Source organism: Leptosomus discolor, chromosome 9 (assembly GCF_034619465.1).
Source record: "Leptosomus discolor isolate bLepDis1 chromosome 9, bLepDis1.hap2, whole genome shotgun sequence".
Classification (NCBI taxonomy): Eukaryota; Metazoa; Chordata; class Aves; order Leptosomiformes; family Leptosomidae; genus Leptosomus; species Leptosomus discolor.
The window spans coordinates 10,835,458-10,851,893 of record NC_141399.1 but is presented as its reverse complement, the minus strand read 5'-3'; the positions used below and the strand labels follow the sequence as shown (position 1 = coordinate 10,851,893).

General features: G+C 68.1%; 1 protein-coding gene across 1 annotated transcript; it reads left to right on the top strand.

Annotated features, from left to right (window-relative positions):
- The first annotated feature begins 3,614 nt into the window (after positions 1–3,614).
- LOC147414838 (laminin subunit beta-2-like) lies at positions 3,615–16,304 on the top strand. The gene is made up of 34 exons (XM_086469798.1): positions 3,615–3,645; positions 4,204–4,379; positions 4,462–4,585; positions 4,695–4,768; positions 4,866–5,054; positions 5,135–5,198; positions 5,273–5,478; positions 5,560–5,680; positions 6,099–6,287; positions 6,398–6,577; positions 7,021–7,133; positions 7,275–7,354; positions 7,634–7,790; positions 7,980–8,132; positions 8,244–8,402; positions 8,489–8,610; positions 8,870–8,990; positions 9,447–9,633; positions 9,975–10,118; positions 10,537–10,768; positions 11,065–11,228; positions 11,317–11,541; positions 11,966–12,180; positions 12,269–12,365; positions 12,849–13,227; positions 13,312–13,496; positions 13,571–13,800; positions 13,923–14,126; positions 14,572–14,716; positions 14,802–15,009; positions 15,100–15,241; positions 15,554–15,730; positions 15,822–15,978; positions 16,171–16,304. Exons 1-34 carry the CDS (start codon positions 3,615–3,617, stop codon positions 16,302–16,304), a joined length of 5,484 nt encoding a protein of 1,827 aa, XP_086325924.1.
- The last annotated feature ends 132 nt before the right edge of the window (positions 16,305–16,436 follow it).

Genomic DNA, 16,436 nt, shown 5'->3' with positions numbered 1-16,436 from the left:
CTGTCTGGATCTGCCTGTTCTGCGGCCGGGACCCCGCAGCCGGCGAATTCAACAGAAACGCCATCGCTCGCCCGCCTGCCACCCTGATCCGGCTTGTACGGCGGGGCCGTCGGTGCGCTGACCCGGCACTAACGGTGGTGGGACCGTGGCCATGGGCGGGCAGCGGCTGCGGTGCCAGACCTCATTCCTTGGGAAGGGAAGTGGTTAAGCGGTTCTCCCGCTGGCTGAGGATGTTCAGGGAAGTGTTGGCCGCCTGCTGAGCGCACTGAAGTCCATCCAAGCGGGGCTGGCCAGGCGTGACAGGCTGCCCCAGGAGCTCAGGGGCTCTGCCGAGGCTTGAGGGGGCCCTTCCTCTGCGTGCCGAGCGCTGCCGGTTCCCGCTGCCGCCCCCCCCGAGCCGTTCAATCTGTGAAAGCGCTCTGATCGCCGCTGAAAGGTGCTGGTGGAGCTGAGGCCGTGGGTGCCCGAGGGAGTGGGGGATGCTCAGCAGCTTTGAAACGCTGGTGATGGCTGCGGCAGAGCTGCTGGCAGATCTCTGGCCAGCGGAGATGCCCCCGGTCGTGTCACCTCCCCAGGCAGACACGGGCCACCTGCACGTGTTCGGCTGTGGGGCAGCTAAGGGGATTGCAGCTTGGGGTTGGAAGACAGAGCAGCCTTCAGGGGAGCCAGGAGGTGCCTGGATGCTAGCTGAGACACCTCACTTGTCCCTCAGAACCCGCTGAGGATCCCTCCCTCCCGCTTTCACCTTGCTTTTCAAGGCCAGAGATCCTGTTACAGTTGCCTTTATCAGGCCGCTTTGAATCTCCTCAGAGCAGATAAGGTTTGCTTGGCAAGATCCCTTCGACACAGACACGCTGGCCGGTGCTAATGGCTCTTTATCAGCTCATCTCCTGCCAGCTCTGCTAGCTGAGGAGGTGGTGGTGCCCGGCCACCCCTTTGCGCTGCCAGAGCCCCACAGGGCACAGCCCTGCCCTTCCTCGAGGTTTCCCAGCGCCTGCTGAGAGCACGGCCGCGGGGAGCTGGCAGGGCTCTGCCCACAGCATCCCTCACCCCACCGGGATGTGTGGGACCAGCCTGCGCTGTGTCGGGGTGTCCCTGGGGACACGAGTTTCGGCACCCCCATGGCCAGCAGCCAGGGAGCTGCTGCTTTGTCTGCCTGTGACCTTGCTCGCTGGCCTTGGCGTGGAGAGCGCACTGCTCCTTTTCCTTCCTTCGGCCTCGGCTAATAAAAGGCACCAGCCCTGCGTGACAGCGAGGTCTCTGTCAAGCCTGGCCCCGGTGCACGACCATGCTCCCCGCAGGGCTCCAGGGCTGCTGCTGGCTCAGTACGCAGCCCAGCCGGTCCGCAGGATCCCAGGCAGCACCGACCGGCACGGGGTGAGTGGGAGTCCTGGCTCAGGGCACAGTGGTGCCCACAGTGCCAGCACGGGGAGGGGGGAGCAGGATCCATCCGGCACAGGTGCCGGGGGAGCGTGGCTGGGTGCTGTGCTGCCCTGGGGCTCTTGGTTCCGCTGCTGGAGACGTGCCCTGAATAGGCACAGGCAGGCCTGTGCGGTGCAGGGCAAGTCCTGGCCAGGCTGCCTGTCTCGGCAGCCCCATGTGCCACACAACCAGGCATGGCAGCCCTGCGGGGATGCCGTGCCAGCTCCTGGCCAGCCTGGGCATGGGGCACCGCCGTGCCATGCGTGGGCCACCGCCGGCTTGTACCTGGCCTCTGCCTCACCTTGGCTAAAGCTCGGTGCGGGCAGGTCCCTCCCCTCGCCTGGCACGGCTGCCGGAGGAGGAGACAGGCGCTGGACGCCCTCCTCCAGGAACAGCAGCCGAGGCCAGCCTGAGCCCAGCAGGCCGAGCTGGCCGACTCCACAGCCCACCCGGGGCCCCCAGCCGTCTGCCCGGCACCCCAGACCCCACGGGCACAGGTAGGAGCCGGCATGCTGGCGGGGGAGGCCTGGGGCACGGCACAGCCCTGGGGCATGGCACAGCCCTTGGCACATGGCACGGCCCCAGGGCACAGGCTGGGTGCCGGCAGCCGGCATGAGGCGGCACGCAAGGAAAGGGCCACAGGATCCCATGGAGAGATGGGCTGGGTCCCCCCGCGCTTGCAGTGCACTTCCCGGGCCTGGCATGTACCGGACTTTGCCCGGGGAGCCGTGGCGGTTGGGAGGGCCGGGTCCCTCGGGAGGGACGTGCCCAGTCGGCAGCATCGCGGCTGTGCCCGGGCGAGCTCCCGGCGGGGCAGACACCCAGCGTGGCTCCACCCTGCAGCCTAGCCCTGCCGGTGCCTCCACCGTGGGGCATCCCCAGGTGGGGCAAAACATGTTGCCGTCGCCCCCCACGCAGCTGCGCCGGATGCTTCCCGGAGCATCGGGCACCTGTCCCGCCGCAGGCGGTGGCGGGCACGTTCCCGCCGCGCGGTGCCGGGAGCCCGGGGAACGCGGCGCCGCCGTCTCGCTGGCCCACGAGGCGCCCTTTTGTTCGCCGGTGGGGCCCGCCGTGCCGCCCGGGGGCCGGGGCGTGCCCGGGCTGCCGACGCCTGGCCGGCCTGGCCTCCGCGGGCGGGCGGGCGGCGGGGGCCTCCAGGCAGAAGGAATCGGCAGTGACATTCCCGTAGCCTGGAGACCGCCGTCTCTTTCAGCGGGCAGCCCATTTGAATAAGAATCGTGCACAGGGAAGGGGGGCCGCCGGCCGCCGCCATCCCATCGCTGCCCTCGACCCAGCTCGTTGCTGCACACCCAGCCCGGGGACCAGCACACCCAGCCCGGGGACCAGCGAGTCTCACGCCACCCTCGCCTCTGGCCTTGGCCCCGCCGGACGCCGCAGGACGCCAGGTACTGGGGGCTCGCGGGCCTCGGGGACCCCCACGCCGGCACGCAGCCCCACACCGCCTCGCCCGCCGCCTTGGCATGGCTTCGAGCGGGGCCGGTGCTGGGGCAGAGTCGCGGCTCCCCCACTGCATCAGGCCCCCCTGCGCCAGGGCTGGCTCCTGTGGGGACAGGAAAGATGTGTTTGGGCAGCGCTGGGGCCAGGCTTTGATCCAGCACTTGCAAGGCTGGGAGCGGGCGGTACCGGGAGAGAAGGAAGCACAAAAGGCAGCTCCAGCCTAAATTTAACAGCGGGACCCCGGCCAGCAGCAGGGACGCCCTTACCCAGCCGACTCCGGTGCTTCTGGCTCCCCTCCCCAGCTGGCCCTAGCCCGGCGCTGGGACACCCCCCAGGGACACCAGTGACACTTGAAGGGATGGATCCGCCCCGAGCAGGGCAGGATGGGGCACAGCACAGCTCATGGGGGGTCAGGGGTGCAGGGCACGGCTGTGCGCCTGGGTCTATGTGCCGCAGCCCCCTGGGGCTGTGCAGGGCTGGGGCACAGCCAGAGGAGGGGGGCACTGGGTGTCACCCCAGGGACTTTGGGACCCAACAGCCCCACCCGACCCCACTTCCCAGTGCTGTCCCTGGGGTGCACCACCATGCTGGAGATGGGTGTGTGCACCCTAGAGTACATGGCCGTGCCAGAGCCAGGAGAAGCCAGGCCCTGGCCACCCTGCACCCCATGCCGTACCCCATGCCCTGCCGCAGCGCCGTCTCTATGTCCCCCCAGGCAGAGCCCGCGGCTGCCCATGGACCTCCTGGCGCTCGCTCTCCTCCTGGGTAAGCGCTGGCCTCGGTGCGGCACCACACACAGCTGGGCACCCCGCGTAGCTGCAGTGCCAGGAGCTGGTGGCCCTGGGACCCCAGCCCGGGCAGAGGGTGCCAGGTGGCAGAGGCTGTGGTGATGGCGATGGTCGCTGGCCGGCAGCAGCCGGGGCCTGACCGCCACAAATCCCAGCGGGGAATCCAGGCTGCACTGAGCCCTGGTGGGATTAGCGAGCGCCTGACCCGGCTCCTGACTCCCCCCGGCACTGCTTGGCGCCCCAGGGCTGCCCCCCAGGAGCACAGGCAGCCCAGCCCCCCGCTCGCCCCCGCTGCCCCCCCGGCCCTGCTCCCTGCCCCCCCCCGCCGCCCCGGTCACGAGGCCCCGGCACTTCTGCCAGCACCTTTCCGGGTCACGAAGCTTCGTGCTGCATCAGTGGGTCGGGATGCGGGGATGGGACAGGATGGGACAGCTGGGGGTGGGGTGGGTGCCAGGCAGGCGTCTGGGGTGCACGGAGGCGGGCAGGAGGCACCCGCGGTCCCCGGTGCAGCCCGCAGCCTGTGCCCTCTCTGCAGCAGGGGTGCCAGCAGCAGGGGGCTGGCAGGAGCCTGACCTGAGTCACGGCTGTGCCCGTGGCAGCTGCTACCCGGCCACCGGGAACCTGCTGGTGGGGCGAGCCCCTCGTCTGAGTGCCACCTCCACCTGCGGGCTGGATGGGCCCCAGGAGTACTGCATCGTCAGCCACCTCCAGGTGAGCCCACCCGGCCCTGGCATGGCCAGGCACCGGTGCAGCCTCCAGCTGCCTGTCCCTGACGGTGCCGCTCCTGGCACAGGACTCAGAGAAATGCTTCACCTGTGACTCACGGGACCCGTCCCTGCCCGAGAGCCACCGCATCGAGAACGTCATCTACCTGAGTGGCCCCCACGGCCAGCGGACCTGGTGGCAGTCAGAGAACGGTGAGGCCGGGGCAGCAGCAGGGCTGCCCCCATGTGTGTTTCCCTCAGGGCTGTGTGGCCATGGAGCAGTCTTCCCTGGCCTTGGCCACCACCTCTCTGACCTCCCCAGGCGTGGAGCATGTCAGCATCCGCCTGGACCTGGAGGGCGAGTTCCACTTCACCCACCTCATCATGAAGTTTAAGGTGGGTCCAAGCACATGGGTGCCTGGAATGGGATGGGATGGGACAGACCCACCGGGGGCTGTGGGGCTGGTCTCCATCCCAGCTGGGTGTCCCGCAGACCTTCCGCCCCGCGGCCATGCTGGTGGAGCGCTCGGCCGACTTTGGGCGCAGCTGGAAGGTCTACCGCTACTTCGCCTACAACTGCTCTAAGCTCTTCCCCGGTGTCTCCGGCCAGCCCTCAGGGCTGGTGGACGAGGTGCTCTGTGACCAGCGCTACTCTGAGATCGAGCCCTCCAGCCATGGGGAGGTGCGTGGGGCTCAGGCAACGTGGAGGGGGGCTGGTGGGCTGGGGGAGCTGGGCTCACCCACCCCTTCCTCCCCACCCAGGTCATCTTCAAGGTGCTGGACCCTTCCATCCCTGTGGCGGACCCCTACAGCCCGGACATCCAGGGTGTGTAGCCAGGGGTGCCGGGGCTGCGGGGCCAGCGGCAGCGGGGTGGGTGCTAACAGTTCCACAACCCCCAGACCTTCTCCGTGTCACCAACCTGAGGGTGAACCTCACCAAGCTGCACACGCTGGGGGACAACCTGCTGGACACACGGCAGGAGGTGCTGCACAAGTACTACTACGCTGTGGACGAGCTGGTGCTGCGCGGGAGCTGCTTCTGCCATGGCCATGCTGCCCAATGCGCCCCGGCACCTGGCGCCCCGCTGTCCTCCGTCCCTGGCATGGTGAGGCGCATGCAACCACCATCATGGCACGGTGCCCCGTGGGACCCAGCAGCCCCGCTGAGCCGGGTACTCCCTCCCCAGATCCACGGGCGCTGCGTCTGTGAGCACCACACGCAGGGGCTGAACTGCGAGCGCTGCCAGGACTTCTACCACGACCTGCCCTGGCGCCCGGCCGAGGGCTCCAGCACCAATGCTTGCCGCCGTCAGTGCCCCGCGCCGGCACCGGCACCACGCTGTGCCTGGGGGCTTGGGATCCCACATGCTGGGTTGGGGGAATGGGGGTCCTGCATGTTGTGCTTGGGAATTTTGGGGTCCTGCATGTTGTGTGTGGAGGGTTCAGCATATTGGGGGCCGTGGTTTGGGGCTGGGGGTTGAGGATGCCGCATGCCATGCTTTGGGGTTGGGGATGCTGTATGTGGGGCCAGGGTTTGGAGGGTCAGGGTGCTGCAGGCTGTGATTTGGGGGGGGGGTGGGAGGCATCCTGCTGGGATGTGGGACTGGGGGTTCTGCAAGCTGGGGCTTGAGGGGTTGGGGAGTCCCGCAGGCTGGAGTTTGGCCCTGGGGGTGCTGCCTGCTGGGGTTGGGGTGCCGCATGCCGTGCTGCGGTGCTGTCCCCGCAGGCTGCGACTGCAACGAACACTCGCAGCGGTGCCACTTCGACATGGCCGTCTTCCTGGCCACGGGGAACACCAGCGGGGCCGTGTGCGACGACTGCCAGCACAACACCATGGGCCGCCGCTGCCACCTCTGCAAGCCCTTCTACTACCGGCACCCCCGCTCCGACATCCGCGCCCCCACTGCCTGCGCCCGTGAGTGCCACAGGACCCCAACCCCACGGTGCCCAGTGCCACCAGCCCTGACCCCGTGGCTCCCAGTGCCAGCAGCCACAGCTCCCCATGGTCTCCCTTTCTCTCGGCAGCGTGCGACTGTGACCCGGCGGGCTCGTTGGACGGAGGTGCATGCGATGGGCACACGGACGTGGCGCTGGGAATGATCGCGGGACAGTGCCGCTGCAAGGAGAATGTGGCCGGTCCCCGCTGTGACCGCTGCCGGCACGGCGCCTACGGCCTGAGCCATGGCGACCCGCAGGGCTGCCAGCGTGAGCTGGGACCCAGGGATGGGTGTGGGAGGCTGTGGGTTGGAGGGATGTGGGATGAAGGGATGATGGAGGGGTGGGGATGGAAGGCATGGAGATAGAGGGATATGGGATGGAGGGATGTGGGATGGAGGGGTGGGGATTGGAGGGATGTGGGATGGAGGGATGAGGACAGAGGGATGGGGGTGGAGGGGTGTGAGAAGGAGGGATGGAGATGGAGGGGTAGTGATGGAGGGGTGAGAATGGAGAGACAGGGATGGAGGGTTGTAGGGTGGAGAGATGGAGATGGAGGGATGTGGGATGGAGGAACAACGACAGAGAGATGGTGAGGGAGGGGTGAGGGATGGAAGGACATGGGATGGGAAGAAAGGGGCATGAAGCCCATGGGTTGCGGTGCCCCGTGGCAGTCCCTCATATGTGGGGGTGTGTGCACGTGTGGGGGACAGCATGCAGGTGTGACCCGCGGGGCACGGTGGCAGGCAGCTCCCCCTGCGACCCCATCAGCGGGGACTGCTACTGCAAACGCTTCGTGGCCGGGCGCTCCTGCAGCCAGTGCGTGGTGAGTGCCCCAGCCTGCCCCACAGCTGCCCCACAGCCTGCCCCACACCATGCTCTATGCCCTGACTCTACCCAGCCCCACAGCAACCCCCAGGGCTGGGCTGGCCCCACACCTATCCCATGTCCCCCCATCTCACTGCAGCCCGAGTTCTGGGGTCTGAGCTATGATGTGGGGGGCTGCCGGCCCTGCGCCTGCGACTTCGGAGGAGCCTACAGCAACCGGTGGGGCCCAGCACAGCGCCTGGTGGGGCATGGGGATGGGGGGGGTGGGAGTGGGGACAGGTCTGGGGGTCAAACATGGGGGGGATGGAAGGATGGGGACATCGATGGAGGGATGGGGACAGGGCTGGGGAGATAGAGAGGGCTGGGATGGAAGGAGGGATGGAGGGAGGGATCTCCATCCCCTGAGATGGAGGGATGGGGACAGGGATGGAAGGAGGGGTGGGTGAGGACAGAGCCAGGCAGAAGGACAGATGGAGGGACAAGGATGGTCACCCTCAGGTGCTCCATGGAGGATGGAGCGTGTCCCTGCCGTCCCCACCTCATGGGGCGGCAGTGCGACCAGGTACAGCCCGGCTTCTTCTGCGCCCCCCTCGACTACTACACCTACGAAGCTGAGTGGGCTACTGGCCATGGCCACGGCCACCCCCAGCTCCCGGTGAGTCTCCTGGGGGGGTTGCTGCGCCCCCAGCCCGGGCTTACGCATGGCTGTCACCATGCACCGTGCTCCACGCATGGCTGTCACCATGCACCGTGCTCCATGCATGGCTGTCGCCCTGTCCTGCATGTGCCCTGTGCACGGCTGTCCCCATGCATGGCCACCCGTCCCCTGACCCCATCCCCGCAGGGCGCCATCCGGGCAGAGGTGCCCCAGGACTGCCTGGAGTACGACCCCGGGGAGCCGGCGGGGCGGAAGGCTCGCCTGCGGCACCAGCGCAGCTCCCGCCGTGCCCCCCAGCCCCGAGCCCCCTCGCGCCGCGGCCGCCATCAGCCCCACAAGGTGAGCCCTGGGGGAGGCGGGATGGGGCATGGCGGGGCACTGCGGGGCAGGGGTGGCCGGGAGGGCAGAGCCGGGGGAGCCGGTGCTGAGCTGTGATGGTGCCCTCCCCAGCCGGACGTTGAGGAGGTGGTGCGGGACGGCACCGGGCGCATGGTGACATGGACAGGCTCAGGGTTCGCCCGGGTGCGGGACGGGGCTGGCCTGACCTTCCGCGTGGACAACGTGCCCTACCCCATGGACTACGAACTGCTGCTGCGCTACGAGCCCGAGGTGAGCTCAGCCACCACCACGGCCATGGTGTGTATGGCACAGCATGGCACGGCACGGCCCTGACGCTGCCTTGCCTGTTGCCACAGTCAGCTGAGGACTGGGAGGCCGTGGTCAGCGTCAGCTCCCGGGTGCTGCCCACCAGCCCTCGCTGCGGGAACCTGCTGCCCTCCGAGCAGATGTACCGCGAGAGCCTGCCCCACAGCCAGAGGTGGGGACGGGATGGGGTGGGGATGGGGTGGGATAAGAATGAGGATGAGGACGAGGTGGGGATGGGAACAAGGATTGGGACAGGACAGGGACAAGGACAGCACTGCCACGCTCCCAGAACTGAGGGTTGGGATGGAAACAGAGACAGTCCTACCACCCAGGTGAGGGATGGGGCCAGGCACAAGGAAGGTGGCTGGGTCCTGCTGCTGTCCCCTGGCTGTCCCTGTTGTGCCTGTGCCCCGACTCCTGCCTTTGCACAGGTATGTGCTGCTGTCCCGGCCCTTCTGCTTCGAGCCCAGCACCCCCTACGAGGTGACCATGCGGCTTCAACGGGCTGGTGTCACCCAGCGCCACCCCAGCGCCTTCATCCTCATCGATTCGGTGAGGGGAGGCCCGCTGCGCCCTGTGGCTGGGGCTCGGCAGGGGTGGGGTGATGAGCAGGGATGGGGGATCACAGGCTGGGGTGGGCAGTGACCCTCTTTTGGGGCTGCCTGTGGGGTGGGGATGGAGATGTTGATGGGGAAGCGGATATCAGTGGGGATGAGGATGTTGATGGTGTTGGGGCTGGCCTTTGGGATGTCAACAGGGATGGGGATAAGGAAGCCCCTGGGGACGGCAATTTTGGGTGGGAGTATCAAAGGATTTGGGGATGCTGATGGGGTTGGGGATGTCAGTGGAGCTGGGGCTGTTGATGGGGCTGGGGTGGTCGAGCCCCCAGCAGGGTTGGGGCTGCACTGGGAAAGATGGATCCAGCTGTGGGAACAGGGGCCAGGTCCCATGGTGGGGGTGTGGCTGTGCCCCCCCATGTCTCCTCTCCCCTTCCTGCTGCCGGCACAGCTGGTGCTCCTGCCACGGGTGTTGGAGCTGCCGGGCCTCCACGGGGCGGAGGCGGTGGCCCGCCAGGAGGAGCTGGAGCGGTACCGGTGCCTGGAGGCGTTTCGCATGGCCCCCCCACCCCCCCTGGCCCAGGCCTGCGCCCGCCTGGTCTGCAGCGTCTCGGCCCTGCTGCATGGCGGGGCACTGCGTGAGTGGGGCCGTGGCGGGCAGGGCACCCCGCTGGGCTTGGGCGGTGTGACTGGGGCAGTGGGCGAGGGTGGACCCCTGCCCAGCAGCGTGGGTCAGGATGGGACTGTGCCCACAGCAGCGTGGGGAGGGGTAACCAGGGCAGTGGGTCAGGATGGGGCCATGCCCGTGGCAGGGTGGGGAGGGGTATCTGGGGCAGTGGGTCAGGATGTGGCCGTGATTGTTGGGTCGGGTCGGGAGGGGGCCATGCCCGCAGCAGGGTCGGGCAGGGGAGCAGTGGCAGGGTGCGGGCAGGGTGTGGGCAGGGCAGCCCCGGCCCCACACTGGCCCTGCTGCCCGCAGCCTGCCAGTGCGACCCACAGGGCTCCCGCAGCAGCGAGTGCCAGGTTCAGGGAGGGCAGTGCAAGTGCAAGCCCCACGTCCTCGGCCGGCGCTGCGACCACTGTGCCCCAGGCAGCTACGGGTTCGGGCCGCTGGGCTGCAGCCGTGAGTAGCGGGATCTGCACCTCCATCCCTGTCGCTTCTGTGTGTCTGTCCATCCAGCTGTCAGAGCCCACTTTGCTGCCTGTCTGTCTGTCCATCTGTCCATGCATGTGTCCATCTCAGCCCTGCTGTGCTGCAGCCTGTGGGTTGGGTCCCAATTCCCCCTCTTTCCCTCAGCCATCCATCCATCCACCCATCCGTCCGAGCCCCGCGCTCCTGCCTGGCGTGGGCACTGCCCTGCCTTGCACTCACTCATCTCTCCACCCGTCCGTCTGCCCACCTGCGTGTCCACATGAGCCCTCCTGTGCTGTAGCCCATGGGCTGGGCATGCCCTGGGTGCTGCTCCCCCGTCTGTCTGTCTGTCTGTCCACCCCTGTGTTCCTGCACCCATGTGCCTGACCCGAGCCGTGCTGTCCCACAGCCTGCGCCTGCTCCCCGGAGGGCTCCGTGTCACAGCTGTGCGATGTGGCGAGCGGGCAGTGCCGGTGTCAGCCCGGCGCCGTGGGCCGGCAGTGTGACCAGTGCCAGCCGGGCCACTGGGGCTTCCCCGCCTGCCGGCCCTGCCAGTGCAACGGGCACGCCGAGGAGTGCGACCCCCAGACGGGCAGCTGCCTGCGCTGCCGCGACCACACCGCCGGCCGGCACTGCGAGAGGTGAGGCTGGTTGGAGGGGAGGGGATGGGACAGCAAGGCATGGCATGGATGGGCTGGGCTGGGCTGGGATGGGATAGGTACGATGGGATGGGATGGGATATGGTGGAATGGGATATAGTGGGATGAGATGACATGGGATGGTGGGATGGGATATGATGGGGTGAGGTTGGATGGGATAGTGGGATGGGATGGGATGGATGAGATGAGATGGGATGGGATGGGATATGATGGGATGGATGAGATGGGATATGGTGGATGGGATGGACCCCCAGAGCACTCATCCCTCATCCTCACAGGTGCCAGGACGGTTACTACGGGGACCCAGTGCTGGGCTCAGGGCAGCAGTGCCGGCCCTGCCCCTGCCCTGGCTACCCCGGCACGCGGCACTACCACGGGAGCGCCTGCCATGCCGATGAGGAGACCCACCACATCATCTGCCTCTGCGCACCCGGATACGCCGGTAAGGGGCAGAGTGAGCCCCGTGCAGCGGGGACCCTCTAGCACCAGGGCTGGTGGACCCCAGCACCCACAGCCCCCCATCCCCGCAGGGCCCCGCTGTGACCGCTGCTCCCCCGGCTACTTCGGGGCGCCGGAGATGGAGGGGGGCGCGTGCCGGCCCTGCCAGTGCAATAATAACATCGACACCAGTGACCCGGGGGCCTGTGACCCCCACACGGGGCACTGCCTGCGCTGCCTGTACCACACCACCGGGCCCCGCTGCGCCCACTGCCAGCCTGGCTACTACGGCAATGCCCTGCAACGCAGCTGCCGGCGTGAGCGGGGCGGGGGGCTGGGCTGGGCTGGGGCCGTGCGAGCGTTTGGGGATGTGTGGAGGGTTTGGGGTGATTCAAGGGCTCAGGCTGGGGTGAGGCTTGGGGCTGCGTCGGGGTCGGGGGGGGGATTGAGGTTGTGCGGGAGAGTTGGGTTGGACAGGCTTTAGGGGTTTCTGGGGGTTTAAAGCTGAGTGGGGTCAGCACCAGGTGAGATTTGGGGTTGTTGAGGGGAGGAGCTGTCAGGGGGTTTGGGGCTGTGCCCAGGGACTGGGGTTTTGGGGGTGTTGGGATCAGGGGGGTTGGGGCTGTGTATGGATTCATGGCCAGGCACAGGATTTGGGGTGCTGGGGCCAGGTCCCAGCTGGGCATCACCTGGGGGGGGGGGTACGGGCTGAGCCCCATGTGGCCACCCACCCACCCGCAGGCTGCGGCTGTGACCCACGGGGAACCCTGGCCTCCCACTGCGCCGCCGGTGCCTGCGCCTGCGACCGCGGCACGGGTGCCTGCGCCTGCCGGCCCAATGTGGTGGGCAAGAGCTGCGACCGCTGCGCACCCCACTTCTGGAGCCTGGGGCGGCCGGGGGGCTGCGAGCCCTGTGGCTGCCACCCCATGCGTGCCCTGCACCCCACCTGCGATGTGGTGAGCCCCCCCCAGCAGCCTGGAACATCTCCACTGCCCTCCTGGTGCCCAGTGAGCCGCCCGGCTGAGCACGCTGCTTTCGCTGCAGGTGACGGGGCAGTGCCAGTGTCAGCCCGGCTTTGGGGGCCGCGTCTGCTCCCAGTGCCAGGAGCATCACTGGGGAGACCCTGAGCAAGAGTGCCGAGGTGGGGGCATGTCCCAGGGACCGGAGACACAGGGGGTCTGTGGGTGTGCGGTGTGGGGAGACCTGGGTGCATGGCAGGACTCTAGGGACATGGGGGGCCCTGGGACACAGTGGGAGACTCTGAACATGGTGGCCCTGGGGAGAGAATGGGACACTGGGGACTCAGGATCTCCTGGGGACATGGTGAGATCGGGGAGTCATGGTGGGACCCTTCAGACGTGGGGGACCCTGGAGCCATAGTGGAATGCTGGGGGCATGGTAGACCCTGGGGACATGGTCAGTCTCTGGGGACATGGAGGACTCAGGGGACCTTGAGTACATGGTGGGATTGTAGGGACATAGGAGACCCTGGGGACATGGTGGGACTCCATGAGGGATGTGGTGGGATGCTGTGGACATGGTGGCACTCAAGGGGACATGGTAGCACTTTGGGGACACAGGGGTCCCTGGGGAGGCCGGGACACGCCGCTGCCTGTCTCTGCAGCCTGCGAGTGCGAGCCGCTGGGCGCTGAGAGCCCACAGTGTGAGCAGGCCAGCGGGCAGTGCCGGTGCCGGCCGGGCTTCGGGGGGCTGCGCTGTGACCGCTGCCAGCGGGGCTACCAGGAGGCCTTCCCCCGCTGCTCGCCCTGCCACCCCTGCTTCGGGCGCTGGGACCCGGCCCTGGGCAGCCTGCGGGACGGGCTGCGTCGCCTGGGGGCGCAGGCACGGGCGCTGCGGGAGGGGGGGTCTGCACCCCAGCTCAGCCCCCGCCGCCTGCGGGCGCTGGAGGAGGCCCTGGGGCACGTGGAGCAGCTGCTGGGCGAGGTGGGCAGCCCCGGCGGCCCCCTCCTCGATGGGCTGCCCGGGCGGCTGGATGGCACCAGGCAAGTGTGTGTGGTGGGCTGGGGTGGGGGGGAACCCCCCCTTTTGTCACCCAAGAAGGCTTGAGATTCCTCTCCCCTTGAAAGGATGGAGCTGGACGACTTCTGGAAGCAGCTCCAAGAGCTGGAGGAACACCTAGACCAGCTGGTGCAGGCAGATGTGCAGCACCGTGACCGGCTAAGTGGGCTGAGCCATGAGCTGGGGGGTCTCAACCGAACAGCCTCCCACCTCCAAATCCTCCTGAGCACCGTAGCAGCAGCTGGGTTTGGTGGTAAGTGCATCCGGTGAGGACTGAGGTGTTTGGTGGCAACCATCCCAGCCAAACCCTGACGCCGGCACCCGCAGAGTCTTACCGCAGCATCCTGGCATCGGCGGAGGACTCACGGCAGGCGGAGGCGGCGGCCAACGGCACTGCCGTTGATCTGAACGGGGCACGGGCGACACGGCGGGCAGCCGAGCAGGTGCTGAAGCAGCGGGGTGATACTTTCCGCCGCAGCACAGCTGCGGCACGGAAATCCTTGCGGGAGGCCCAGAAACGGGTGATGGGACTCAGCGTCGCTGGGATCAATGAGAAGGTGAGAGCGGGACTGGCAGAGGCCAAATAGGTGCATGGGGGGAGATGCCTGTGCTGAGGCGGCATGGGAGTCTCCCCCTATGCAGTGTTGAGCTGCCATCTCCACTGTTGGCATCACTGCAGATTTGTGGGGCACCCGGGGACCAAAGCTGCGAGCAAGCACCTTGTGGAGGAGCCTTGTGCCGGGACAGTGAAGGGACACGGCGTTGTGGTGGCATGGGGTGTGTCGGGGCATTGCCTGTCTCGGCTCGAGCCCTGAGCAGCGCCCGTAACACCTCGCAGCAGCTGGAGGTGGCATTGGGGCAGCTGGGTGTTGTGGCACAGAAGGTAGGGGTGGTGGCTCCATGGCACTTTTCAGGGGGGGTCTCATTTTGTCCCCTTCCATGTCCCACTTATGCCCTTTGCATGCCCCCTTGTACATCCTGCTTGTGCCCTGTCTGCACCCCCAAGCGTGTCACCCCCTGTATGTCCCTTTTATGCCCCTTCACAGATGCCCCTTCTGCCACTTGTGTGCCTCCTTGGGCCACTGCTGCACCCCCTTGCACACCCCCTTTACGTCCCCTTGCACACACCTTGCATGCCTCCTTGTACCCCCTTGCACACCCCCTCGTGTCCCCTTGCATGCCCCCCACGCCCCTTTGCACACTACATTACACCCCCTTGAATGCCCCCATCTTGTCCCCGTGCATATCCCCTCATACCCCCTGCCCACCCCCCTGTGCCCCCTCCCCGGGGCCGCCCCATGCTGCCCACTCAACCCCATGCCCCCCAGACGCAGGAGGTGCAGGAGCTGGCGCGGGGGGCACGGAGCCAGGCGGAGGAGGCGCTGGGGCGCTCGCAGGCTGCCCGCAGCCGTGCAGAGAAGGCGACAGCCCAGCTGCGGGACTTCATCCGCCGGATCAAGGCCTTCCTGGCAGGTAGCATCGGCACAGGGTGGGCACATGGGCATGGTAGGGCTCAGCACCCCCACCCTGAGCCCACCCCACTCCTGTGTCCCCACAGAGGAGGGAGCCGACCCAGGTAGCATCGAGCTGGTGGCCCGGCAAGTGCTGAACATCTCCCTGCCCAGCAGCCCCGGCCGGATCCAGGAGCTGCTGCGGGAGATGCGGGAGAGCATCGGCCAGCTGGAGGGGGTGGATGCGGTACTCAACAGCACGGCGCAGGGGCTGGCTGCGGCACGGGGGCTGCTGGCACAGGGACGGGACGCCAGGTGAGTGGTGGGGGATATGCTGGGGCGGGCAAGGGTTGGGGGTCTGTCCCGCAGCACTGGCAGGGGCTGGAGCTGCCCATGCTGCTGCAGGGAGCGAGCGGAGGGTGTGAGGGATGAGCTGGAGGGGACACAGCGGGCGCTGGAGGTGGCACGGGCACAGGCGATGGCAGCGGGGAGCACCCTGCGGAGCGCCAGGGACGCCATCCGGGCAGCCGAGAGCAGAGCCAAGGAGGTGAGGGGCACTGGGGCTGCCAGCACGCTGGGGGAGTGGGGCCAATGCTGCCAGCATGGCTGGAGAGTGGGAATGGTGCTTTGGGCATGCTGGGCGCAACGGGATTGGTGCTGTGGGGACACTGGGAGTAACAGGGTCGGTGCCGTGGAAAGGAAGGCTGATGCCATGAGCACGCCAAGGCTAGTGAGGCTGGTGCCAGGGGCACGTGGATGGTGTGGGGCGGGTGCTGTGGGTTGGCCAAGGCAGTGGGACTGGAACCGTGGGTGCAGCGGTCGCCGTGCCTGCCGGCAACCAGTGCCCACGCCTGCCTAGGCGGAGCGCAGGCTGCAGGCGCTGGAGGGGAAGGAGTCACGGGCGCAGCGGCGACTGCGGGAGCTGGCACAGCGCATCGCCGCCCTGCAGGAGCGGGGCCGGGACACCCACCGCATGGCCCAGCAAGCCAAGGATGGGGCACAACGTGCCACGGCCACCTCGGGGACGCTCAGCCAGGTGAGCCCTGGCCCTGCCCGGCTGTGGTGCAGCACCGAGGGGGTTAGGGTGCCGAAGGGGGCTCAGCCTCGTCATGCCCTTGTGCCACCAGGACCTGGCACAGGTGACGCAGCGCTACGTGGTGCTGAAGGGTCGGGTGAGTGGGCTGGCCGGCGTGTCTGGCGGGGCCCTGCAGCGTGTGACGCGGCTGACGGCAGAGGCCCGAGACCTCCTGGATAAGGCCAGCAGCAGCAAGAAGAAGCTGGAAGGTGAGGGGGGAGTGTGTGGTGGGGGACATTCCCCGCCATCCCGGGTCCACTCGGTGCCCACCTCCCTGTGCACATCTCCTCTTGTCCCCCACGGGCATGTCCCCCCTGGTGCCCCAAGGGTGACGCGGGGTGACATGGCGGGGGGAAGTGGTGGCGGTGGGGCTGCACCCTGACCGTCACCCCATCCCGCAGAGCTGGAGCAGCACTTCGGGGCCAACGAGCGGGCGATGGCGGCGAAGGCGACGCGACTGCAGGCGTTGGAGCAGCAAGTCTGGGGGCTGCTAGAGGAGATCCGGGAGAGGGCCAACGCTTACGCCACCTGCTAGGGACCGGCGGTGGGGCTGGGGTCCACTCCTGCCCCGCAAACCTCCGCACACACCCCCCCCCCCCCCCTTCCAGGGGTCCCATCCCCTCCGCGGGTGCCTGTAGCGCGGCCGCGCCTGCAAATAAAAGCGCTG

Excerpts from the sequence above, each read along its gene's own strand:
- LOC147414838 (XM_086469798.1), top strand. The coding sequence starts at position 3,615 with ATGGACCTCCTGGCGCTCGCTCTCCTCCTGG. Across the intron at positions 5,055-5,134 it reads AGCCCTCCAGCCATGGGGAG|GTCATCTTCAAGGTGCTGGA; the intron begins GTGCGTGGGGCT and ends CTCCCCACCCAG. Across the intron at positions 11,542-11,965 it reads CCTGCAACGCAGCTGCCGGC|GCTGCGGCTGTGACCCACGG; the intron begins GTGAGCGGGGCG and ends ACCCACCCGCAG.